We start from the raw sequence: 25164 nt of genomic DNA, 5'->3' as shown, positions 1-25164 counted from the left end.
CTTCGAAGACACTGTCCAACCGTCTCGTCCTCTGTCGTCCCCTTCTCCTTGTGCCCTCCATCTTTCCCAACATCAGGGTCTTTTCCAGGGAGTCTTCTCTTCTCATGAGGTGGCCAAAGTATTGGAGCCTCGGCTTCAGGATCTGTCCTTCCAGTGAGCACTCAGGGCTGATTTCCTTCAGAATGGATAGGTTTGATCTTCTTGCAGTCCATGGGACTCTCAAGAGTCACCTCCAGCACCATAATTCAAAAGCATTAATTCTTCGGCAATCAGCCTTCTTTATGGTCCAGCTCTCACTTCCATACATCACTACTGGAAAAACCATAGCTTTTACTATACTGGCCTTTGTTGGCAAGGTGATGTCTCTACTTTTTAAGATGCTGTCTAGGTTTGTCATTGCTTTCCTCCCAAGAAGCAGGCGTCTCTTAATTTCGTGGCTGCTGTCACCATCTGCAGGGATCAAACATCAATAGATTAACTTTTAAAAATTCATCCTAATTTTAATCCAAATTAAAACATTTTTCTGCCTGTTGCACAAAAGGTCCTTCAAGGCAGTTAACAATGTTAAAAATAAAAACTATTAAGAACAGCAAACTTGAAGAGCTCCAACATCTAAGGATCCTCAGGGACTCCAGAAGTTTTGATAACAGGTACACCATCTCTGACACTACAATAGCATGGAGTCCATGGTGCTATTGGGAGCTTTTTGTACAGGAATCTTTTCAGTTCATCCCCCATGTTGTCAGAAATGTTCAAATGAACAGTCCAAACTTTGCTGGTCCCACAGCGACACTCGAGGGCCAACATTTAGGAAAAGCCCCGATAATGTGGGAGGTCAATTGCAATTCCACTTGTATCATAGAATCATAGAATCATAGAGTTGGAAGAGACCACAAGGGCCATCGAGTCCAACCCCCTGCCAAGCAGGAAACACCATCAGAGCACTCCTGACATATGGTTGTCAAGGCTCTGCTTAAAGACCTCCAAAGTAGGAGACTCCACCACACTCCTTGGCAGCAAATTCCACTGTCGAACAGCTCTTACTGTCAGGAAGTTCTTCCTAATGTTTAGGTGGAATCTTCTTTCTTGTAGTTTGGATCCATTGCTCCGTGTCCGCTTCTCTGGAGCAGCAGAAAACAACCTTTCTCCCTCCTCTATGTGACATCCTTTTCTATATTTGAACATGGCTATCATACCACCCCTTAACCTCCTCTTCTCCACTGTATCTTACAGTGGAAGACAGTTTCAGCTCCAGGTTTTGGAGAACTCTTAGGCAAGACACTCTCCATGGTCCCCCACCTCAATGAGCCTACCTGCGCATTGCGGCAGATACAACCAGCTCATGCCAATGCTCCCCTCTGCTGGAAAGTAGACCCACAGCAGAGGCCCAGCTACGCTGTTCCTTGGTGCTGGCCCTGGCAGAAGAGAAATGTTTGTTATTTATCAGGATCCGCCTGTCTGGAAGCAGCCCTGCGTACACACTTTGGCTTTAAAGCACATTCAAAGCACATTTCCCCCCCTCAAAGAATTCTGGGCACTATAGCTTGTTTAGGATTGCTGAGTTTTGTAACTCTGCAAGAGGGAAACAACAGCGCCAGGTCACTCCTCCTGAAATGAAAAGGAGGTGAATCATCAAGCTTGAGATTTCACAAGGGATTCTTGACCTTTTGAGTTTAGTTCAACCCCCGCATTACTTCTTCAGAATCTCAGAGTTTGGCAAGGATTCAGGGCGTTCCATCCCAAGACTGCGGTTTTTATAATCCGCCTGTGCTCTTATTACGGGAACAAAGCCCGCACGGTTGGGCTAAATCAAAGTTTTTAGTTCACCTGCTGAGTAAAACACTAGGGACTTGCTTTAAGCATTCATTATTCTGTTTCCTTTTTTAATTAGCTCAGCTTTGGTCTCGGGTCAAGTGAGTTTAAATGGGATAATGTACTCCAGATTTAACTACTTGTGTTTTCTTAATACTACAGTAATTGCATGTGGGAACAAAACGGGACAACCATGGAGAGGGGACGGTTATCTGATCTGGAGCAGGCCATTTGTGTGTGAATGCATATCTAGTCCAGGGTTGTGAACCTGGCACCCATGGGAGATGTGGCACCCATGAAGTCTTGCACTGGTACCCCCAGGTACCCCCAGACTCTGAGCTTTCATATAAAAATATAAAGTACGTCTCTAGCCCTCCTACGAAGAAAGTTATAGGGCAAAATGTGCAGGTATCTTCTGAGTGAATTCTGTGAAATGAGCTTGAGTGTTGTGTGGCCACTTTGTATATTTTCCCGGGGCTGAGGAATGTTCCCTGTGGCTGTCTCTAATTTTGTGTTACGCCACACTCCCCATGGAAGCCACTTTGTTATGCCATGCCCTCCATAGCATACCCTCCAAGGTACGCAGGTGGTGTTGTGGTCTAAACCACTGTGCCTCTTGGGCTTGCCGATCAGAAGGTCAGCGGTTCAAATCCCCACAACGGGATGAGCTCCCATTGCTTTGTCCCAGCTCCTGCCAACCTAGCAGTTAGAAAGCACACCAGTGCAAGCAGATAAAGCGGTACCATTGTGGGGGGAAGGTAAACAACATTTCTGTGCGTTCTGGTTTCCGTTATGGTGTCCCGTTGCGCCAGAAGTGGTTTAGTCACGCTGGCCACATGACCCAGAAACCTGTCTGCAGGAAAACGCCAGCTCCCTCACCCTGAGAGCGAGATGAGTGCCGCAACCCCATAGTCACCTTTGACTGGACTTAACTATCCAGGGGTTCTTTACCTTTTCTTTTTTTAAAAGCATACCCTCCAACACACCGAGGTGAAAAATAGGGACGCTGCCTTCCGGGGCACCACTCCTGCGTGAGTTACGTGATCCAGGGGAGATCGCGGCCCCCGAAATAAACACTTTTTTCATGGCAGCTGCCCAAAAGCACATGTTCTGGGGCACTGCATGAGATTGCAGCCCCGAAAAAGGGGCCTGATATACTGCATCTCTTTTTCCTTGCCCTCTTTTGCACTCTTCAGGTACGTACTTTAATGCTTGGGGGGGGGGTGATGAAGGCAGACAAAGAGCTATAACCTGAGATATAAAAGTGTGATACGGAAATTATGAGGCCACGAGCAAGAAAGGTCAGGGTAAACCCACAAACAAAATCAGAGTAATGGCTGTAAGAGCAGATCCAAAGTCGCTTACTTGGAAGAAGGCGGATCTGTATCAAGTGTTGGTGGGGGCGAGGAGAGTTGGTTGTATATATCCACTCGAGTTTCATCTGGATTCCACCGTTAATTATCTGTCTGCATGATGACACCGAGGGAAAAAGCAAAGCAAAACCACAGCCCTGCGTGAGTCACTTCCTCCTTCCATCATTCCCAAAACATCATCTTAATAACAGCTGCTCATACCTCGTAGGTTATAATTATTTGAAGCGTTCCAACTGATACCAAAAGGCAACTCGTCAGATTGTAGTTTGGCCTGAATAACTTCATCTGTTGCTGCTCCAGATAAGATCTAAGAGGACTTGTGGAGAAGCTAGTAAAATGCTGGTTAGGCGATGTTACTGTTCAGTGGATTTGCAGCTCGTTGACCTCCAAAAGTGCTCACTGAAATCCCCACATTTTATTTAAATTATACAAATGCTTTTCACCCTTCGTTAGAATTTACCAGCATTTCTTTCTCCTATACACTCGCAGCATTTTCAACAATCAATTTCAGTCAGAAAAGAATATGTTTTAAATAGGTTTTCGTTGTTTTATCACTTGCTGTTTTGCTGGCCCAGGGCTTCTTTGGGAGGAAAGTCAGGATGCAGATTTAATACGTAAAGGGTTAGTTTCTCTCACACACACCCTACACACGCCAAGAAAATTGTCAATGGGTATGCATCAACAAAAGCATAGTGTCCAGATCCAGGGAAGTAATAGTGCCACTGTGTTCTGTTTTGGTCAGACCACACATGGAGTACTGTGTCCAGTTCTAGGCGCCACAATTTAAGAAGGATATTGACAACCTAGAACGTACGCAGAGGAGCACAACCAAGATGATCAAGGGTCTGGGAACCAAGCCTTATGAGGAACGGTTGAGGGAGCTTGGCATGTTTAGCCTGGAGAAGAGGAGACTGAGATGAGATATGAGAGCCATCTTCAAATATCTCAAGGAAATATCTCAAGGGCTGCCCCATGGAAGATGGGGCAAGCCTGTTTTCTCCTACTCTGGAGGGTAGGACTCAAACCAATGGCTTTAAGTTATGAGAAAGGAGATTCCGACCAAACATCAGGAAGAACCTGTGGAAGAGTCTTAAACCACATAATAAAATAACAAATAGGGTTTTTGTAAATAAATAGGGGTTCTTATTTGCTCATCCTAGAAGCCTCTGAATCGTGACAGAGGAGGTGTGCCTGGTTATATGCAAAAATAATAAATCTTGGGAGATGGAAACAGAAACCTGATGGAATGGAGATAGTCAGTGATAATAATCTGAGGATGTAGACTCTGTAAAGGAGAGAGATGATGTAACTCTGTATGTGAGGGGGAATACAAACTATATATATATATATATATGCAGGTTTTGGTGTCCTCGGGTGTCTTCCCGTGTAAAAGTTAGGGTGTCTAGGCGACGTTTCGACGAGGTCTCACTCGTCATCTTCAGGCTGGTGCTTTCGGCTTCTTGTTACTGGAACAGAGCGGGATCTCAGTGTTTGAGTTCCTATAAATACTGTAGAGGGGTGTGGTGTATTGCCTCAAAAGTTCTGGGCAGAGGGGAAGTTCCCAGGCTAGTGTTCTTTTCTTCTTTTGTTCCTTAATTACTTGAGGGATATCTTGAGTGATTTCTTGAGTGATATTCTGAGTACCACTTAGGTGGGTCATTAGGTGTGGATTAGTTGCTAAAGCCTTCGTGTCTTGACCTCTTGAATTTGTGAAGAGTTTTTCTGGGAAGATGGCTGTACTGCACTTAGTTGTGCTTTGGCTTGGCTTCGTGTATAGGGGCGAGCTGTGGTTTTGTGCCCTGTGCCAGCCAGATCTGTGTAGGGATTGCAGGGGGGTGCAGCATCCGGAGGTGCCACTATGGTTTGGTTACTGGATGGTGTCTGTAATTTATCTGTGGAGAGGGTCTGGGTTTGGGTCTGGTGTGGTTGATTGGTGGTGGCGTTCTGTGTGCCTCTGGCACACAGTTTTTCCCAGAAAAACTCTTCACAAATTCAAGAGGTCAAGACACGAAGGCTTTAGCAACTAATCCACACCTAATGACCCACCTAAGTGGTACTCAGAATATCACTCAAGAAATCACTCAAGATATCCCTCAAGTAATTAAGGAACAAAAGAAGAAAAGAACACTAGCCTGGGAACTTCCCCTCTGCCCAGAACTTTTGAGGCAATACACCACACCCCTCTACAGTATTTATAGGAACTCAAACACTGAGATCCCGCTCTGTTCCAGTAACAAGAAGCCGAAAGCACCAGCCTGAAGATGACGAGTGAGACCTCGTCGAAACGTCGCCTAGACACCCTAACTTTTACACGGGAAGACACCCGAGGACACCAAAACCTGCATTCCTGTACCCGTGAAAATCTACGAAAACAAATATATATATATATATATATATATATATATATATATATATATATATATGCAGGTTTTGGTGTCTTCGGGTGTCTTCCCGTGTAAGAGTTGGGGTGTCTAGGCGACGTTTCGACGAGGTCTCACTCGTCATCTTCAGGCTGGTGCTTTCGGCTTCTTGTTACTGGAACAGAGCAGGATCTCAGTGTTTGAGTTCCTATAAATACTGTTGAGGGGGTGTGGTGTATAGCCTCCAACGTTCTGGGCAGAGAGGAAGTTCCCAGGTTAGTGTGCCTTTTCTTCTTTTGTTCCTTAATTACTTGAGGGATATCTTGAGTGATTTCTTGAGTGATATTCTGAGTACCACTTAGGTGGGTCATTAAGTGTGGATTAGTTGCTAAAGCTTTCGTGTCTTGACCTCTTGAGCTTGTGAAGAGTTTTTCTTATCCACACTTAATGACCCACCTAAGTGGTACTCAGAATATCACTCAAGAAATCACTCAAGATATCCCTCAAGTAATTAAGGAACAAAAGAAGAAAAGGCACACTAACCTGGGAACTTCCTCTCTGCCCAGAACGTTGGAGGCTATACACCACACCCCCTCAACAGTATTTATAGGAACTCAAACACTGAGATCCTGCTCTGTTCCAGTAACAAGAAGCCGAAAGCACCAGCCTGAAGATGACGAGTGAGACCTCGTCGAAACGTCGCCTAGACACCCCAACTCTTACACGGGAAGACACCCGAAGACACCAAAACCTGCATTCCTGTACCCGTGAAAATCTACGAAAGCAAATATATATATATATATATATATACACACACACACACACACACACACACACACACACACGAGATGCAGCCTACACCACAGACCAGCAGCGTAGCGTGGGTTGTCAGCACCCGGGGCAAGGCAAGTAATTTGCGCCCCCTAACCCCTAACCTGCCGCCGCTGCCAGCTTCTTCTTGCTGCTGCCTGGGCTGGTCTGGTGTGGTTCTCTCCCGTGCTCAGCGCTGCGCTGGGCGGCCGCTGCACTGTCCCTCCCCCAGATAGTCCCTCGCTCTCTCTCCACACAGCACGCCTGGCACCCTCCCCCTCCACAGTGGGCGGCGACCCAGTGGCTCGGATCGGATTCGCACAGCCAGCACTGCAGTGAGAGTGAGTGAGTGAGCCAGGTAGGGGCAGAGAGCTGCGAGTGCGAGCGCGCGCCCCCCAGATGTTGCGCCCGGTGCGGCCGGCCCCCCTGCACCCCCCACGCTACGCCACTGCCACAGACTCATCAGAATGGTTTAGTAATTCTGCGCCCCATTAGTATTTTAATATTTGAAATATTATTCTGAATTCTGAAGATGTTTACTTATGACAGCAATGTAATGAAAGCGAAAATGCTGAAGATCTAGGGGCTACAGATTGGTACATGTTGTTCACTGTGGCCAAAACAAAACATAACTTAACTGTGTTTTAGTATTATGACAGGAATGTTTGCAAAAATAAAAAGCCTTCGTTCGCATGCATGCATGCATAATTTCCCGTTAAGTCTGTAACAGAAGGGTCATGGCAACAGAATGTTTTTCCAGAGAAAAACATTACTGGGAAGTGGAGGCCCATAGGAACAAAAAGTAGGATTAGAGGCTGACCTTGAATCTTCTGCCATTAAAAAAATGAAAATTTGCACTTTCTCTTCAGAATGGCTACTGTGTCATTGGACTCGATGGTAGGAACAGTTATGGGGTTCGGACAGAGCAAGTGAATGGGAAACCTACAAAAGGAGGGATATTCCTAAACAGATCATCTTGGATTCCACTGTTAATTATCTGTCTGCATGAGGACACCAAGGGAAAAAAGCCTTGAAGCCTTTCTTTATATGATATTCACAGAAAAAGTAAATCACACTTTTATAATCCATTGTCCCGAAAAACTTTATTTCGCCTTCTCCACAAGATCTGTAACCAGAGAGAGTCTGAGCCCTCAATAATTCCACCATGGTTTGAAAATGAGATTAAGGAAGGTTGGAGAAATTGAGCATTTCAGAGATGGCCAGGGATTAGTGCAGATTAATTTCAACAAGTAATTGTGCTTTTAGTGGGCGCACAGTATGAGAGACAGAGGAGGGATGTAAAAAACACCCCCCTAGATTTCAAGAACCTTCTGGTCTGCATTTCAAAGGTTTGTATTATCACAACTACTGCTTTCAATAAAGGCTTACAGAGACCTTGGCATTCTCATTAGTGACGGGAAAGGAGCCTTGTCGCCTAAACAACAGGGAGAGAGCTTCACATGTTTTGGTAAACTAACCCCGGAAGTGCGTTAAAGGTCCTTGATACAGCAGAGTTCCCAGCTGCTCATTTCTCCACCTCCCAGATGGATGGTGATAATTCACAGTCCATGTTTTATGAACAGTAAAATTGACGGAAAGTTTTGATAGAAAGGTCCAGCCTCCTTTTTTTTTTTTTTTTTAGGTGCTAGGCATTGAGGGGAAGGCTCCAGAGTGAAAGAGAGAGCTCTCTGACACACAGCTGTAGAGCGGACCTGTACCTGGAAACCACAGGCCAAAAGGTGAGTGTGGATGCTTGGAGATGTCCTTTGGTAGAATATGAGACTCTCAGTCTCAGGGTTTTGGGCAAAAAAATCCTGCATTGTATTGACTTCATGACCCTCGTGGTTCCTTCCAACTCTGTGATTTCCTTCCCTGCTCTTACCTGCCTTGCTTTGCCTACGCTAAGGATTTCATGTCATTTCCATTAAGCTTTGTATATCCATAAATGGAGTAATGAATTTATGTTACACTCAGGAGCCAAGGTGTGTGTGTGTTATTTGCAAACTTGTCAGTGTAAGCTTTGCTCCTTGTTCTTCTGGGTTGCTACTAAGCAAAAGTGAATTTGACTGGAATCCAATGAACATTGGTGCATTGGTCAAGATTTGGACCAGTGTTGATTGGATCTCCAGTTTAACAGCACTGAATTATGCTAATGTCAGAATGGTCCTTCCAAAGCACTAATGTGTTTGTGTGGTCCACTATGCTGTGAACACATCCATTTCTAATGCAAGTATAGAAAATAAAACACTGTAGTTCTTCTTCTGTTGCAAAATGGTGAACAATTGAATGTGTATGCAGAACTGTAACATATCATAGGTATTAGTCAAATCAGTGATTTAAGGGTTGCCAGGCCGTGAGAATTGGGGGTGGCCGGGGATGTTTTAAAAAAGATATCTTACCTTTGACTGAATTGTTCGCAACCAGTCTCTGAACATAATTTGGGCTTCCAGTTCACAAAGGCAATACCTTTAAGGAAACCTGATACTTATGCCTTAAGGCCAGATCACATAACATATACATTGCTTACCTCGCTCGCTGACCTGCAGCTAAATGTGTGAGCTGCCTCCTTTGTAAAAACTATATGTGTGGCAGAGATATTTTTATGAGCTAAAGGAGCAGATGCTCAGGGCGGCAGATTGAATAGGGTAGCAACAACTGTTCCTTGTGCGGATTAGAAACTCGTGCAGTGTGAGTGAAACTGGGGGGGAAACCTTGCTTCCCCCATAACCGCGGCCTTGGATTCAAACAGAAATCAAACATCACTCTTGACTTTCTCAGTTCCCAGCTTGCTGCTTTGCTTCTGGCTCACATCACTCCAAACTCAGAGCCCTTTCCTTTGATTCCTTAGCAGCCCATCACCTCAGCAGAAAGCTAGCTTGGCTATTCCAAAAAATTAGAAGCCAAGGCATACAGCCAACCAGTGGCGTAGCGTGGGGGTGCAGGGGGGGGGCCGACCGCACCGGGCGCAACATCTGGGGGTTAGGGTTAGGGGGCGCAAATCCACAGGTTAGGGGGTTCAAATTACTTGCCTTGCCCCGGGTGCTGACAACCCACGCTACGCCACTGCAGCCAACACCCTGCCCCCCCAAAAAAACCCCACATAGCAGTATTTTTGTGTTCTTATATTGTAATCCACTCTGTGCTCCTCAGAGTGGGCAGTTTAGAAATCCAACAAATGAAATGCAGTAAATGGAACTTCTGGCAAGGATAAATCTGAATTGAATTAGAAGTAGAAGGGAGCCAAGGCATTCAGCCTAAGCCCCAACACCACCACCAAAGGTGGTTCTTATATTCTTGTGTTCTTATATTGTAAACCACCTCGTGCTCCTTCGAGGGAGGACAGTACTGTATAGAAATCCAACAAGTGAAAACAAATGAAACTCCTGGAAAAGGCGGGGAGGGAAATAAGAGAGCTGCGTTCCGGCATCGTCTTCCGCACTGGGCAGCCACACGCCCGCGCGACGCACCCGCAAACAAACCCCGCGCGTGTGGAAGCGCCCCTGCGCGGGGGTTACGCGCGTGTCGCGGGCGAAAAGCCTCGAATCTGGGTCGCGCGCGAGTGGGGCTCGTCGGGACGCCTTAGCCGAAGAAGAAAGAGGCGGGAAGAAGAAGCGGCGGCGGCTGAGTCCGTCCCTCCTCGCCGTGTCATCCAGGCCCCTCCTCCGTTATTAATCCCTCTTATTGAAGGGGGGAGGGTGGAGAGAAGAGGCGGCCTGGGACTGCCCGCTTCCCCACACGCAGTCCATACCGTCCTGTCAGCGGCGGCGGCGCCGCCTGCCCGCGCTTTCTTTCCCCCCACAGACACGCGCGCACGTCTGTATTCCTCTAGGAGAGACACCCGGGCGCGCCTCTCTCTCTCCCCCTCCTCAGTGCCAGGCCCGCGACTCCTCCGCGCTCGGCTCGGCCCGGCCCGGCCGCCGCCTCCTGCATGTCTTTGCTGCCCTCAGCCCCGCCGCCTGAGCAGCCGCCTCAGCCCCCTCGACAGACGCCCAGGCTGCTGGATGCAGGTGAGCCGCCCGAGGGGGGAGACAAGGCCGCGCGCGTCCCGCCCACCGACAGACCCACCGCCCGGCTCGGGTGGCTGACGGGTGGGGGGAACTGAGGCGGCGGCGGCGGCGACCCAGAGCGAGGCCTTGTTTGTTTCCGAGGCGGCCTGTGGTGGAAATGGCCGCTTCTTCCCCGCGGCCTCGGCCCGGTGGAGGTGAGGAGCCGCGCGAGAGGCCCCGGCGCCCCCTCAGGCGACCCCCCCCCCGGGGACGGAGAGCCTGCCCTTCCTGACACGCGGGGATTGGGGGGGGGTTGTGTCTGGCCGTGTGGCGGAGACGGTCGGGACGCGTGGAAGTGGAAGCGGGGAGACGGAGGAGCGTGTGAACCCGCGCGCGGGTCGGACCCTGGCCGGAGCCGGTGGCGCAGGAATCCACGGGACTTCGCTCCCAAGTGGGTTGTGGTCACGGCATGGTGGCGAAAGGCTGCCGGGTTGTGTCCGTGGCGGTTGCACGGAAAGTGACGGGAGCGTCGTGCTTCGAGGAGGAGGGGTGGCCAGCGTGGCCGACCCAGGCAGTTGTGCTTTTAAGTGCGTGTTTGGGTGTGTGTGTGTACACACATGCTTCCCTGGATAGCTCAGTTTGGTTAGAAAGCGGTGTTGTGAGCACCAAGGTAGCAGGTTCCTACTAGAGGGCTGCAATAATAATAATAATAATAATAATAATAATAATAATAATAATAATAATAATAATAATTTATTTATACCCAGCCCATCTGGCAGAGTTTCCCCCGCCACTCTGGGCAGCTCTGAATCGAGTGTTAAAACAATATATTTCTGCATTGTAGGGGGTTGGACTAGATGATCCTCAGGGTCCCTTCCACAACTCCTACGATTCCATGTGTTGCAACCGCTTGCTGCATTTTAACGTGGCAGTTTTGGTTCCTAATCTCTCCTCGCTCACAGGCACTCCTGAAACGATTAACTGCGCCTGAAATTGCAGGGCACTGAGCACACACACACACACACACGGGGTTTGGTTGCACACAAACCAAACCCCGACTTGGAAGCTGCCTGCTTCCAATACTATAAACTTATGAATGTAAGGGTTTAGCTCATGTTTGTCCTTGGGTGACTTCACTGTTGTAAGCCTTCTCTGGCTGGAGAGGAGGGATAGAAAGGCTTCGAAATAAATATGTGGCTCAGTCTGTAGAGCATGAGACTCTTAAACTCAGGTTGTGGGTTATTGCCCCACGTCGGGCAAAAGATTCCTTCATTGCAGGGGGCTGGACTAAATGACTCTCTTGGTCCCTTCCAGCTCTTCAGTTCTAAATATGTTGGTGATATTCTGAGGATAACTATTAGATTGTGAGTGGGGATTGCGATGTGATTTTATATTGGAGTGGGCCTGCTAGGACAATTTTCCATGTAACATGGCCATAAATCATGCTCAACAGAATTATAGGCTGAATGCAGCTTTCTGACATGTGTATTTTCAATTCTTGTCTGTCACATAATTTCCATCTTTGGGTGACCACTTAAAAATCCCTTAATATGTGAAGGGGCCCAAATAAATATGTTGTATGTGTTCTAGATTGAAACACAACCTGATCCAGTGTAGATTTAATTGTTAGGGTGTTGGAGCTGGACCAAGCAAGGAGAGCTGGATTTGAGTCACTTCATAACCATAAAGCTTCCTGCCAATTGCACTTCACTTAGTGTTGTTGTAAAATGGGATCATAACATCTCCCTCTGCCTGCATACCAACCTGAGATCCTTGGAGGAATGGTGGAAATGTGAGATATAGGCAGCTGGTGTCCATTATGTTTTCTATTAGCATGTAATACTGTGTTGTAAGATGCTCTGGAATAAGGAAATCAGGGGGATTTGACAACTGTGCTCTTTAAGAAGTGCATGTGTTCAGAGGAAATCTGGGCAGTTTATATGGACTGTTCCCTAACAGCAAGAACACTGTGAATTTACACATCAAGTCTGGGCTCAATCCTACATCCATTTACCTGGTGTAATCCCACTGAACCCCAGTGGGACTTACTTCTGATTAGACTTGGATAGGATTGCAGTGTAAAATGGTGTGAGTAAGGAGGGGCTGTATGCACGTGGATATATCTTGGGGCACGTCCTGATGTATGTACTTGGTGTGCTGAAACTTCTGTGTTTTGTTCCCCGCCTTTGCAAGGTTAGTGTTTCTGCTGTCTTGAAAATAATGTTTTAAAATCTCCCCACGTTAATTAAATTGAATAAGCATACACACAGAGCTTAAAAAATGTAGACATGTAGAAGGCATGGCCCCTGAATGAACATTTGGTTTGCTGATGCATATGTCTGTCTAAAGCAGTGCGAAGGAGAGGGGAAGCCAGGCTCATTCTACAGGACAGAAAACCCTGGCTACTCCTTTTCAGTCTGCATACACTCTTAATGTGAGAACTTTCAAAACGTAGTAGTCACTCTAAATGTTAATATTTGATTTGCAGCTTCCTTACTACTTCAGAACTGTTGCTCTCTTCCACTTTTCTTTGGAACATGTACAAGTAGCAATGCTGCCCAATCAAGGTGTCATATTTCACGATATTTTCAAGATCAGGGTGAGGTGGAAAACTCCACTAATCCCCCTCTTCCCCAATATACTATTTGGACTAGTAGGGCTCAGGCAAAGGACCTGAAGTTGCAGTCCCCATGTGGACTAGTGCTGTCAGGCCTGCTGAATCTGGGTATGTAACACATGAGAAAGCCACCACTGATAGGCCTTATCTAGGATATTTGGCAATGTAGTTGTGTTTTAATTCTAGGTTTATCATAGACCTGTAGAGTTTTTATAAATGGATCTTGGTAGTCTCAGGAGTTTTTATTTTAGTGTCTGTACTTTAAGACAGGTTTATTTTCACATTTTATTAATTTATGTCCTGTTAGACTAACCTATTTGTCATGCACAGTTTTGTACCGATAGCTTATTATGTAAAATTACCTAGCATATTTGACAGGTACAGACAAATACGTAGCATGTGAAAAGCATGACAAAACCAATATATGCTTTTAAAGTGTTAACTAGTGTATTCTGACTGTCCATAAAATACTGGAAACAGCTTTAAGGCACACAGTGATTTCAGAAGAAGTTGGAAATGAAATTTAGAATGAAGCTCCAATGGGAAGAGATCTGTCTTTTGTTTATGGTGTTCTACAAGGTGTAATGAACACTAAAGTTACGAAAGTTAATAAGTTTCCAATGTTGAGTGGAAAGATTTGTTTCAGCATGGCAAAATTGTGAGTTTGAGCGCCTTCCTTTAATTACATAGCTATCTTTATGCTTCTGAATAGACCCTTGGATTTCAGTAAATAGTATGGTTGCTAAACATACCTTTGTAAAAAGTTTGTCAGAATGAGATCAGGTTTAGTATATGGTAGACAAACTTTCATGTAAGTGGACTGAATTCCCTTTGTTTATCTGATTTTCTCTAGAGCTAATTATTGGAAGAAACATTGGATTGGCCTTGTCTTTAAAGTGAGGAAAAACACCAAGAGAAAAACACTCAAAACTAGCCGTGAGCTTAGAATTTAATATTGTTGCTCTGACTCTTGTTCCACTACAAACTTGGTGGGTTTGCTGTTTTCCATAACCATGGTGAAATAATCTGTGCAAACAAGAATTAATGCAACGGACACTGCTAAATGTACAGAATGACCTGGAAAAATAACTTTAACTGAAGAACCTGTATCCTATTTAAACATATTACCAAGCCTAGTCACTTCAGTCAGCATTGTGCCTAGTTACTGACTAATAGGAAGTGAAGCTGATTAAAGAATGGATACTGCTTGATCTGATTTCACCATTTGCTCCACTTCTACCCTGCCCACCAGATGTAAATAAGTTACAGCATGTCAACCTTTTTACTGTAATAAGACTTGACACGTGGAACTATTTTTTAAAAAATTAAATAATGCAGGCAGCTTGGCCTAAAATTCCTGTGTTAGCATTTAAACTTTTGGCAATCCTCTACATTGATTAGGCACATTAACTTCAGGCAAGCTAAAATCAACTCTGACAATGATAATGGTGTCCTTTGTGTATTCAGTGTTTGCTGATCTCAAGTGAGTGGGTCTCCGGCATAGTGAGCATATTCATATGCAACAGGTGCTTCTGAGGAACCTATCCTTTTTCACAGAACAGGCATTACTCACATTCAGGCTGTATACCAGCTGCAGACTGGCATCTAGCACATTCAGCTAACTTTGTTTGAAATGCACTATGGATATATAAAAACACACAAAATAGCTCCTTATTTGAACGTGTTGGATTTCTTAAAAAACCTCTGGTGCTCGACCTTCCAACTCCTATTTTCAAGCAATTTCACCATCATCTTTTGTTCATAGATATTAGCTTGTCCTAGCTCTGGGGTGGCCAACGCTCTGACATCCAGGTGTTGTTGCACTCCCAACTGCCATCAGCCTCAGCTGGCATAGCCAAAGGTCAGGGATTATGGGAATTGTAGTCCAACAGTATTTAGAGGGTGCTACATTGGCTACCCTTGCTCTAGCTAGGCAAGGATGCATGAACAGGGTGTTCAGCGGTTGCACCTTCTTAGTCTAGTTTTGTATAGCATTTTTGCTTCTCTTATAAGGAAGAAAATAGAGTTTGAATGTATTATGTAGACGGTCACAGCATCAGGAAAAATAAGGGTTCACAGTATTTTTCTGATGAGTGACCAAGTTGTCTGGATTAATCCATCCACATCTTACTCATAGGCCAGAAACAGAAACTTCTGTGCCTTATGTATAGACTGATGTATAGATTCTCCCTTCACTGTTGCCACAATGGGGGGAAAATATAATCTTCCTAGCAAATAGCTTATTGGCACAGAAACCTTCTTAGATATCGTGTTAACCGCCTTGTATTCTTAAGGCTTTTATCGATACCTGAGTGTCTGAATTCATAAACTTGGTACGAACTTTTAGGTTACACTTACCAGGATAGTCACAATCCTGTGGTTTCACTATTATTTCATGGTGATTAAAAAAAATGACATCTTTTAATGAAATACTTGTTGGATATTGAAACAAAATGGGAGAACAGGATACAGTATTGGAAGTACAATGCTGGATTTTATTTACCTGCAGCTGGTTATGCAGTGATAATTGTGGGTATGGTCTACAGATAAAATTAAGCAAAGGCAAGGTTTATAATGGTCACATTTAATATATTGCAATGGTTTGAATTTTTAATCTCTCACTGCATGGCTTGATTTCCCAATACACCCTTTCCTCAGCGTTTTCCCCCGAGAGAGCTGTATTCCAAGAATTGTTTTGTTTGCCTTTTCTGTGTTGTACAAGGTTAAGACCTTTAAGCAAAGCTAGTACACGTTTAATAGTAACCTCATTTGGAAGCAAAGCTTCAGTTCCTTCTTAAGTCTGAACAAGTTCAGTGGCATGCAAAGTACTTCACCAGAGGACGTGATTGATCGGGTGTAATTCAGATAAACATAAAGCCCCACAAGCTAAGCTTGGTTGTGAATAGGATTTGGCAGTTAGTGTCCTTCCTTGACAAATAATGTAATGCAAAATAAGAAGGCCAAACGTTCACCAGTCCAACAAATGGTATGAGCTATGCTTTACTAGTGGAATAACATGTGCGCGCCCCAATTGATACTCATGCAAAAGTGTGTTTAATGGCACAGTCTTACTATAAAAATGGAAATCTCATCACTGCCCATTTAACATAGCATAATTATGCAGCAATATTAAGCTACTGAAAAGGAAAACATCTGCTTTTGGCACTTTAGTAGAGGCATAAGTTTGAGGGCTAATTAGAAATGATGCTTATAAGATGTGAGAGAGCTTTGAAGGCTGTCATGGGTGTTACATTTTGTTAACTCCTTCCAGTGTAAATGTATTAGTCGATTTTCTTAGGGATTGGGAGCTCATAAGCCGTGTTGTGTATCTATCCATAATAGAATGCACCAGGTTTCCAGCTCTTTAGTCTAACCACCAGTTTGCAAATGCTTCCCAAAAAGAACTGAACAGAGTGTTTGCTTTGTAGAAAACATAACATCTGTGCTGTTTAGAATTAATACTTCTGGGGAAAGTAGTTGTTGCATTTTTTAGGTTTTGTAATTTTCCAGGCAGAACTATTCCGTGTCAGGCCATTTGTAAGTACCAAGTTTTTGGTAAAGAAAGTGAGAACAATTGAATAAAAAATGTCAAAACTAGAAACACCCTCCACAGAGTTAGTGGGTCACTGCAGTGTACTACTGAGGAGTAAGAAATACCTTCTCTAGTACATTCAAATGGGATTTCTGTTAGACTGGTTTTTGACCGCTGACACTTTGGACTGGTAGTCCGTGTCTCTTCATGCTTAATGCTTCAAAGCTAGGACTTGGTAGTTGGTTGAACTAAGTTCAGTGTTTTTAATAAAACTTGGAATGATCCGATGAACTTTTTTAAAAAGTGTGTAAGCATATAAAATATATTCTCAGCCTTTTGGCTAAGAAATCATTTTCTGTTAAGATAAAGTCAAACAGATATTATTATGTATTAATCAGCATAGCAATTTATTAGTGTTAGTTTTCTTTGTTTACCACTATAAATATTTCTCAGCATTTATAGATAATTGCTGTAATGTAAGATAGCTGATGAAGTTATTAATCCCTTAGACTAGAACCACTGTGTTTGTTTGTTTGTTTGTTTGTTTGTTTGTTTGTTTGTTAAATTTGTATGCTGCCCTTCATTGAGAAATCTCAGGGCGGTTCACAGCATAAAAATGTAAAATAAAAACACTAAATACATGATAAAAACAAAGCAAACCTATAATTCTCCCGCCAAAAAACACACACCACACTTAAAAGAACATAGATTATTAATCAGCCTGGTTGAAGAAGAATATTTTTGCCTGGTGCCTAAAGGTGAAGGTGTCAGGTGAGCTTCCCTGGGGGGAGAACATTCCACAAGCAGGGAGCCACTGCAGAAAAGGCCCATTCTTGTATGACCATTCTCAGGGCCGTCTTTAGCATATGCGGCGCCATGGTGCAAAGATCCGCCCAATGCCCCCAAATTTAGGTGTTTTTTTAGGGGGGCTCCCCAAAGTTGTTAAGCTTTTTTTTTTTAGTAGGGGGCCTCCCAATACAGGTGAAACTTGAAAAATTAGAATATCTTGGAAAAGTTCATTTGTTTCAGTAATTCAACTTAAAAGGTGAAACTAATATATGAGATAGACTCATGACATGCAAAGCGAGATATGTCAAGCCTTTCTTTGTTATAATTGTTATATTATGGTGTACAGCTGATGAAAACCCCAAATTAACAATCTCAGAAAATTAGAATATTGTGAAAAGGTGCAGTAGCTATTCAATCCATAACACCTGCAATGGATTCCTGAGCCTTTAAATGGTCTCTCAGTCTGGTTCAGTAGGAAGCACAATCATGGGGAAGGCTGCTGACCTGACAGTTGTGCAGAAAGCCGTCATTGAGACCCTCCATAAGGAGGGAAAGCCTCAAAAGGTAATTGCAGAAGAAGTTGGATATTCCCAAAGTGCTGAATCGAAGCACATTAATGGAAAGTTATGCAGAAGGGGAAAGTGTGGAAGAAAAAGGTGCACAAGCAGCAGGGATGACCGCAGCCTGGAGAGGATTGTCAGGAAAAGACCATTCAAATGTTTTGGGGACTTTCACAAGGAGTGGACTGAGGCTGGAGTTAGTGCATCAAGAGCCACCACACACAGACGGATCCTGGAGATGGGCTTCAAATGTTGTATTCCTCTTGTCAAGCCGCTCCTGAACAAGAAACAACATCAGAAGTGTCTTACCTGGGCAAAAGAAAAAAAGAACTGGTCTGTTGCTCAGTGGTCCCAAGTCCTCTTTTCTGATGAGAGCAACTTTTGCATCTCATTTGGAAACCAAGGACCCAGAGTCTGGAGAAAGAATGGGGAAGGACACAATGCCAGATGCTTGAAGTCCAGAGTGAAGTTTCCACAGTCTGTGTTGATTTGGGGAGCCATGTCATCAGCTGGTGTTGGTCCACTGTGCTTCATTAAGTCCAGGGTCAACGCAGCCGTCAACCAGGAGATTTTGGAGCACTTCATGCTTCCTTCCACAAACGAGTTTTATGGGGATGCTGACTTCATTTTCCAGCAGGACCTGGCACCTGCCCACTCTGCCAAAAGTACCAAAACCTGGTTCAGTGCCCATGGAATTACTGTGCTTGATTGGCCAGCAAACTCGCCTGACCTGAACCCCATAGAGAATCTATGGGTCATTGCCAAGAGAAAGATGAGAGACATGAGACCGAGCAATGCAGAAGAGCTGAAGGCTGCTGTTGAAGCATCCTGGTCTTCCATAACATTTCAGCAGTTGCCACAGGCTGATAGCATCCATGCCACACCGCACTGAGGCAGTAATTGATGCAAAAGGGGCCCAAAACAAGTACTTAGTACATATGCATGCTTCTACTTCTCAGAGGTCCAGTATTGCTCTATTTGCAATCCTTGTTTTGCTGATTTCATTTAATATTCTAATTTTCTGATATTGTTAATTTGGGGTTTTCATCAGCTGTACACCATAATCATCATAATTATAACAAATAAAGGCTTGACATATCTCGCTTTGCATGTTGTGAGTCTATCTCATATATTAGTTTCACCCTTTAAGTTGAATTACTGAAATAAATGAACTTTCCCATGATATGCTAATTTTTCAAGTTTCACCTGTATACATGTGCAGTGCTCCTCTCTCAACGTAGCTTAGATGTTCAGCAGCTTGTAGATAGAGACAGCAGTTCCATGTAAATACCGGTAGTTTGTAAAGCAAGTTAAAACCTGTTAATAGGCAGGCTTGCTGGATCTGATCCAAGTTCTCTAGTGGATTTATGACTGTGCGGTATGAATTATTACACACTTGTGTGAGAATTTCTATCACATGATGATACTGCCTCAAGTGCCTTCGCAACTGCTTTACAGTTGAATAAAGTTTAGCTTGTTTCTCTGCCTATACATAGTTTTGTTTAAAAAAGGGAAGCCAAACCTCTTGCTTTGCAGACTTTCACTAGAGCAAATTAGTGAATGAAGACTTGCTTGCATATACAATGCTTCATTTCTTGGAGCAAGTACTTGGGTTTCAAGGCTGCCTTCATTCTATAGAAATCTGAGTAAACAAAAAACAAATGGAAGAGCTGCTCAGTCTCTTCAGCTATGTGGATTCAGTGTCTCACATTTGCTTTTAAGTTAGATGAGAAAATAGAACTGTAAATTGAAACTGTAAAATAAAGGGATCTGATAAACAAACAAGCAAATTGTTTGGCAATTTAATGTGAGGGGTTGTAAAACTGCACATGTTTTATTGAAGCAAAAATGGTAGAAATATTTGAAGGTCTAATTTCATAACATATTAAAATGGTTGTCTGCATTTTCACTATCTTTGTTGTGTCCTGCTACAATTGAAGTGTGCAGCTTGTTTGTATTTCAATGTTGCACAACTATGTGTCCTGGAATTAAATTTACAGAAGTATTTGTGTCTTTGAAACTGAAGACATCAGGTGATGCAACCTGTTGTTGACTAAGGTCTTGATTTATAGACCAGCTGGTTGCCATCTATGTGACCTCTTTCCTTACAGCTCTTGATCAGACCTCAACTAATAGTGGGTTTGCAGTCATTCCAAATAGATTTGGAGGCCTCTCTGAATTTCAGTTTGATAAGCCAACCCCTGACAGCCCTTTCAGAGCCTAGAAATAGGGATGACCTCGGGGAAAAGTTGGTGTTCCCAGAGAAAAATGCATGTTTGAGTGTCTCTTTGTCCCCCTTCCTCCCATCTCCAGCCAAAAGACACTGGAGACATCTAAATGGCTACCATACAGGACTCTGCATGTTTGATTAATCAATGCCTGATTTATGTTGTTATCAAGAATAGGCAAATTATGGTAAAGCATTATTGGTAATTCTTTTATTTGAAGTTGTTGCAGCTAACCAAGGGTCGGAGTTGGCCTGCTAAGTGATATTTTCTCTCCCCCCTATCACCACTCCAAGATTCTACCTAAAATGACACAGTGCTGTAGTGGGCAGAGCCCAGTAGCCTCATATTGCCCCCCTCCCCAATCATCAGATTGACCATTCAGTAGGAGGCTGTATGCCTGTGTGGGTCCACACATGCAGTGTGAGATACCCACAACAATTTTTAGCTGTACCCACTGCTGGCATGCAGTTCCCAGAGATTTAGCCAAGGGCAAAAGTGGCCCTCTGGACAAAAAAGTTAGCCACCCCTGCTTTAGATGATGATGGAGGTGCAGAATTATCAGTTCCCACTATTGGAAATGTAACCTGACAAGTTCTTGTCTTTCTTTTTTTTTCTTTTTTGGAGCGCTGGGATTTTACTTTTCTTGTTGTTTGGTCTATTTGTAAATGCAAAGTGTGGCTAAATTCTGGAGATTCAATAATCAGCACAAGAGGCATTCCCCACCCAGTAGAATGTTCCACTTTGTGTGAGACTTCTTTTGCATCTTTTTGTTGTGGAAATGTAACAAATTTGCCCTTTTGAAGGGTAAATTAAGACTAAAAAATTAAGTGGTAGAATGGAGTGCTGGTAAGACCCAGGGCCAGATTTCAGCTGATACACCTTATCCTTGCCTCAGGTTTTGGCTAGCACACATTTTAAATAGACAAGCTGCGCCAATTAAGGCTCTGATATCACAGGTTATTTTCCCCAGGTATTAAGCGCACCCCTGTACTCTGCCAGCTTGAGTCTATTTGAGGAAAACAGTATATCAAGAGTTGCTAAATATATTCCAGTATTGATTGTGGTTCTCCTCTGGGCAAGTATATAGCCATTTTCAAAGTTCATCTTTGAGTAAATTTTGTGAATTGCTCTTTTTTCTTTCTTTCTTTACACATAACTTGCATAGCATGTGAGACGCACCGGGTTAATAACTTATTTGCAAGATTTATGTTAATAGTTGTGCTGACTGCAGGCGGGGGGGGGGGGTGAAGGAAGAGAGCAATTGCTAGCAAACTTGAGCCCTGTACTGAAGTTTCTATTTATTTGAATCATAGAATCATAGAGTTGGAAGAGACCACAAGGGCCATCGAGTCCAACCCCCTGCCAAGCAGGAAACACCATCAGAGCACTCCTGACATATGGTTGTCAAGCCTCTGCTTAAAGACCTCCAAAGAAGGAGACTCCACCACACTCCTTGGCAGCAAATTCCACTGTGTTTTTTTTTCCATTTGTGGTATGCTGGCTTTTTTACTTGTGTTAGAAAAACTCTCAGAAACATAATCTTGGTATTTTTTATAATAAAAACAACTAACCTTTTTGTAGTAAGGGTCATATTTACCCTTGGCCAAGCCTTTGTGGGTGCCGGTGTTGGGTATGGCCACCTTACCACCTCACAAGGTACATGCAGATACACACCCATTCCCCTTGGCTGATCCATGCAGATTAGTTGAGGTGGTGGAGGAGCTATTACCCCCTCCCAGCTTATCAAATGATCAATTGGATCATTGGGAAAGGGTTGATTTGCTTCTCTGTTCAGGTGCTGGGAGAAGCTTAAATGTCTGCTTCAGTGTTGCATCTACTCTTTAATTTTATTTTTGCTGCCACCAGAATCAGTGGGGTCTTAGGGAGGGGGGGGATATTGGGAATAGGGCCAGATGTGCAACTTAGGCTTAACATGTTAAAATAACAGCCGATGTGAAACTTCACAGAATGTGATAGAATGAAAGTTGCTTTCAGTAAACTACAAGGCAATTTTTTTTAAAAAAAATTACATATTCTAAAAGGGACTGGACAGATCTTCAGGTCAAAGTATTTATTTAACCTGTAAAACAAAGCTTTTTAAAATGAACAGTTAGAGCCCATAAATTAAACTAGGTACCCCAGATTAGATGACAGAAACTATATTCTTAATTGTGCCCATGTTCCAACTTTCCAGCTGCTCCATCTTAAGGTTTTTTTTGTCGGTATTGAGTCAGGTCTGGTGGTTAAGGGGCTTGTGCACAATAATAATTAGTGTCTACAGTAGTTTCTATCCCTTATTTATTGGAAAATAGCATGTAACCCTGACCAAATTCTCTACAGAGTCATGTGCTTTCCCAAGGATTATTTTTGCGTTATTTATAAAACTTGCTGTAAATTGTTCAAGGCACATTTTGTAGAAAACATACAGGGGAACCTGCATCAAAGGATTGCGTGTGTGAGAAGGGGGAATTGCAGTGTCCACCACAGTATATGTAGCCATATGGCTGGCATAAAATCACATTGTGTTTACCTGGCATGTTGTTCATACGTTTGACTAATGTTTTAACATGGACTAGCCATCGTAGCCGGGGGTGGGATGGTGGATTCTCTGTCATATTCACTTCCCTGCTGACTTCTGCCAACCAGGGGGAAAGTGAGCAAACTTTCTACCTATTTCATTGTGCCAACTCCAGGTTGGCACAGCACAGGGGTCTATTTTGTGTCCCTCACCAAAGCTGGCTTAGGAACCAGTAGTTTCATAATCATTTTTTGCTTTTTTAAATCCATATTCCACCTTTTTATGACAAGGTCTTTGCAAAGTGGCCTTCAAAAGTTAGCTTTAAAAGAGCACAAGACAGGCAATGACATTTCCGCTGGGGTTACGTTCCTGACTCACGTGCGCATCGGTAGAGCGCTCATAAGTCCATTATGCCCCTTTTCCAGCCACTTCCAGGTTGCAGCCATGCACTCATGCACGGTCACACACATCTTGGACAAGCGTAAAAACACAACAGCTATGAACCAATTCAGCCAACAAAAAATAATTCAAGGGCAGCCTTAAAAGCGTTCTTTTTAAAAGTTTTTAAGTTATTAAAACAATGTCTGGCTCCTAACCAGAAGGTTGGTGGTTTGTGCCCGCCCAGGGAGGGATTCCTGCATTTCAGGGATTAGGCTAGATGACCCTCAGGGTCTATTCAAACACTACAGTTCTGATTCTATATGGAAATAGGTTATGTAATTCCAAAGAGAGAGCAGGGCCTCAGGCACCAGGAAACCATATAGATCCAGAAGTATTTGTGCGCAAACCATTTTAATAGCTGCCACTGCCACCTCACTAAAGCATCAAGAGCAGCATGTGGTGCAAACCTAACCAGTTACTGATCTGATCACGACAGCAGAGTAATTGAAGGCTCCTCCAACCACCATTGTCTTGGTCTAACCCAGTAGTGGCCAAACTTGGCCCTCCAGCTGTTTTGGGACTACAATTCCCATCATCACTGACCACTGGTCCCGTTAGCTAGGGATGGTGGGAGTTGTAGTCCCAAAACAGCTTTCCCTGAGATTTGTAGTTCTGTATCAGACGATCCAGGACAGAAGAGTTAAGCACTTGTGTCTCTTTTCTGATGCAAAGAAAAAGGGGTTTTTCCACTTCATGTTGCAAGGCGAGTTGAAAAGTGGGCTGCTTTGGTGGTACCATTCCACAGTGTCAATAACCTTTGAAATGGAGGGGCAGGCAGGATATGGCTGTTGCCCGTACACTGGAGAAACGGCCTGCTGAAATTTCTCAGAATAATCATGCCCAAATGGGGCAGCTTCACATAAAGATTTTTCCTACATGCTTTTTTTTTTAACTTCTCTTTAGGAAAATTGTATGTATACTGTATATAACTGCAACAGGTTACATGCAAATATGGATTAATCTATACAGTAGCTCTTCTATTCAGTGTGAGGAATGGAAAGAAAGAAGATGGGATACTGTTCTCAAAATGTGTGTCCGTCATGAAGTGGATGGGGAAAGCTTAGCAAACTTCTGACAGGTGGAAGAATGATGTGTACATTGCAACAGAGTATAATCCCAATTAGCATTGCTTGCTGGGGCTAATGAGATTTGGAGTCCAGTAACATCTGAAGGGTCACAGGTTTTCCATCCCTCCATCCATAAAATATTGTGTATTTTATGCTTGAGTTGTGTGTGACTCATAGGTTCTCCTGACTTGCTAACTAAGCCCTAGTGGTTTCCTACTTGCTGGCCTTTGTATTCTGCATCTCTAAGCACACATACATAGTAGTGTGTTCATAGAAGCTAAAGCATTTTAATTACCTGTGGAATTTTTTAGGAGTCAGGTGTAAAAGCATAAATAATTAAATGTATAGTATATATTAAAGCCTGTCATCTGCACCAGTTTGCAAAACATGTGGTGTATGCTAGCAAGGACAATCTGTATCACCAGAACCTGTAGGCATCAACATAATCTACTTCATGTGATCTGTGTACTATATTAGGACTTGAACAAACAGAAACTTAATGCATTACTTTTTATGCCATGAGTATTAATATCTATACCAAGAAAAGCATGCATAATATAGAAGTTCTGCCTAGTGCCAGCTTCGTAAGCATATTGCAATGGAAAAAAACCATTCACCCAGCCATTCCCTTGTGAGATGCCTGCAACACACACATGAACCGTGCCAATTGTCATTCTGAAAGCTGTTGCTCCACCTCTTGCAAGATGAGTGTGGGGCAACCATAGCGCAAAACCAATTACCAGAACCTGGCCAAAAACCCAGAACCTGTTAGTATTTCTTTCATAGGGAAGTAGTCTTCTCAAAGCAGAATATCTTGAATGGAAGTTTGAATGAAAGTCCCAAACTTTCCCCTCATGGGCCACTTGAAAATCGCTGAGGGTCTTGGTGGACTACTTAAGGGTCATTCCACACCAATTTTGGACCAAAAAATCTTTAAAAATTAATTAGCGATTATCTCATATGTATGTACACACACAAAATTTTTGAACAAAATCTGAGACATGAGAGCACAATCGAGTATTAAAATCAGGTGATTTGGCGTGAAATGACCCTTAACTGTTTTTCTGTTTG

General features: G+C 43.7%; 1 protein-coding gene across 5 annotated transcripts in view; it reads left to right on the top strand.

Annotated features, from left to right (window-relative positions):
- The first annotated feature begins 7767 nt into the window (after positions 1–7767).
- CNOT6L (CCR4-NOT transcription complex subunit 6 like) overlaps positions 7768–25164 on the top strand; it is a 40108-nt gene continuing 22711 nt past the window's right edge. The window contains exons 1-2 of one of the 5 annotated variants that reach the window (XM_083458794.1): positions 9963–10362; positions 13812–13854. In XM_083458794.1, the coding sequence (XP_083314920.1) occupies positions 10284–10362; positions 13812–13854 (122 nt within the window). In that variant the 5' untranslated portion in view covers positions 9963–10283. Of the gene's footprint in view, positions 8095–9954; positions 10557–13811; positions 13895–25164 lie in introns of those variants that run through there. The other 4 variants (XM_083458798.1, XM_083458796.1, XM_083458795.1 and 1 more) reach the window with 4 other exon arrangements.

This window comes from Podarcis liolepis (assembly GCF_965112155.1).
Source record: "Podarcis liolepis genome assembly, chromosome: 9".
NCBI lineage: Eukaryota > Metazoa > Chordata > Lepidosauria > Squamata > Lacertidae > Podarcis > Podarcis liolepis.
This window is presented reverse-complemented; position numbering and strand designations above follow the sequence as displayed.